The sequence below is a fragment of the Arachis duranensis genome, chromosome 1 (genome assembly GCF_000817695.3).
Source record: "Arachis duranensis cultivar V14167 chromosome 1, aradu.V14167.gnm2.J7QH, whole genome shotgun sequence".
Taxonomy (NCBI): domain Eukaryota; kingdom Viridiplantae; phylum Streptophyta; class Magnoliopsida; order Fabales; family Fabaceae; genus Arachis; species Arachis duranensis.
The window spans coordinates 18319835-18321153 of NC_029772.3; the positions used below are offsets into that span (position 1 = coordinate 18319835).

The window sequence follows — 1319 nt, forward strand, 5'->3', positions numbered from 1 at the left end:
ATAATACATTTTTAAATAGAAATTTGGATGAAGAGGTCTACATGAAGATTCCTTTGGGGCATCCGAAACGAAACCCAAGGACTTGTATGTCGACTTACTCGATCTCTATACGGCCTAAGACAAGTTTTCCGGCAGTGGTTTAACAAATTCTGTTATACTCTCAAACAATATGGTTTTCGTCAATGCAAGAGTGATTATTCTTTATTCTCTATAGGAGAAGGCTCCTTAATCACCTTTTTACTTGTCTATGTTAATGACATAATCATTGCCAGAGCAAACAGTGATATAGTACAATAAATATAGCAAAGGCTTTAATCAGTCTTCAAGTTAAAAATCTTGGGAGATCTCAAATTTTTTTTGGGGTTAGAGATTGCAAAATTTAGAAAAGGAATTTTACTTACACAGAGGAAATATACTTTGTCTCTACTCAAAGACACTAATTTTCTACACTACAAGCCAGCTTTAATTCCAATGGAAGCAAACATTAAATTGAGGGCCAAAGAAGGTGACAAGGTTGAAGATGCATCAGCCTATCGAAGATTGATTGGACGACTCATGTATCTCACAATCTTCAGACCAGACATAACATTTGCAGTGACAAAACTAGCCCAGTTTATGTCTGACCCAAGAGTTTCACACCACAATGCAGTTCACCAAATCTTAAGATATCTCAAAGAAGCACCGAATCAAGGTATTCTTTTATCCTCAAACTCGAAGTTCAACTTGTCAATCTACATTGATGCAGATTGGGAGAGCTGCCTCGATACTAGGAGGTTTACTACCGGCTACTGCACTTTCTTGGGGGATTCCTTAATTTCGTGAAAAAGCAAGAAATAACCTGTTGTATCAAGAAGCTCAACCGAAGCTGAGTACAGAGCTATGGCCAATGCTGCTTGTGAAATTGTTTGGCTGACCAATTTACTGAAGTTCATGGATGTCACCATTGAATCTGCCATGCTTTTTTGTGACAACGTTTCAGCTATTCAATTAGCCTCTAATCCAACCTTCCATGAAAGATCCAAACATGTTGAGATAGATTGTTATTTTATTCGCGAGAAGGTTGAAACCGGGTTCATCAAGTTAGTGCACATTCCAACCAAACATCAATTAGCCGATATCCTCACTAAGGCCATTTCAAAACCTCAGTTCTTTTTTCTCATGTCTAAGTTAGGAACATACAATTTGTATGCTCCAACTTGAGGGGGATATTAGACCCACTTGTATTTACAGATTAATTATGTAAAATTAGATTAGTTACAGTAGTTAATTACATACGCTAATTTTTTACTCCTCAATCACTTGTATATAAAACCTAATCT

At 36.7% G+C, this 1319-nt stretch overlaps 1 protein-coding gene across 1 annotated transcript; it reads left to right on the forward strand.

The window, feature by feature from the left end:
• Window positions 1-471: 471 nt before the first annotated feature.
• On the forward strand, window positions 472-822 carry LOC107481717 (uncharacterized mitochondrial protein AtMg00810-like). Its single transcript, XM_016102020.1, has one exon. The coding sequence runs from the start codon at window positions 472-474 to the stop codon at window positions 820-822; it is 351 nt and encodes a 116-aa protein (XP_015957506.1).
• The last annotated feature ends 497 nt before the right edge of the window (window positions 823-1319 follow it).

Excerpts from the sequence above, each read along its gene's own strand:
- LOC107481717 (XM_016102020.1), top strand. The coding sequence starts at position 472 with ATGGAAGCAAACATTAAATTGAGGGCCAAAGAAGGTGACAAGGTTGAA.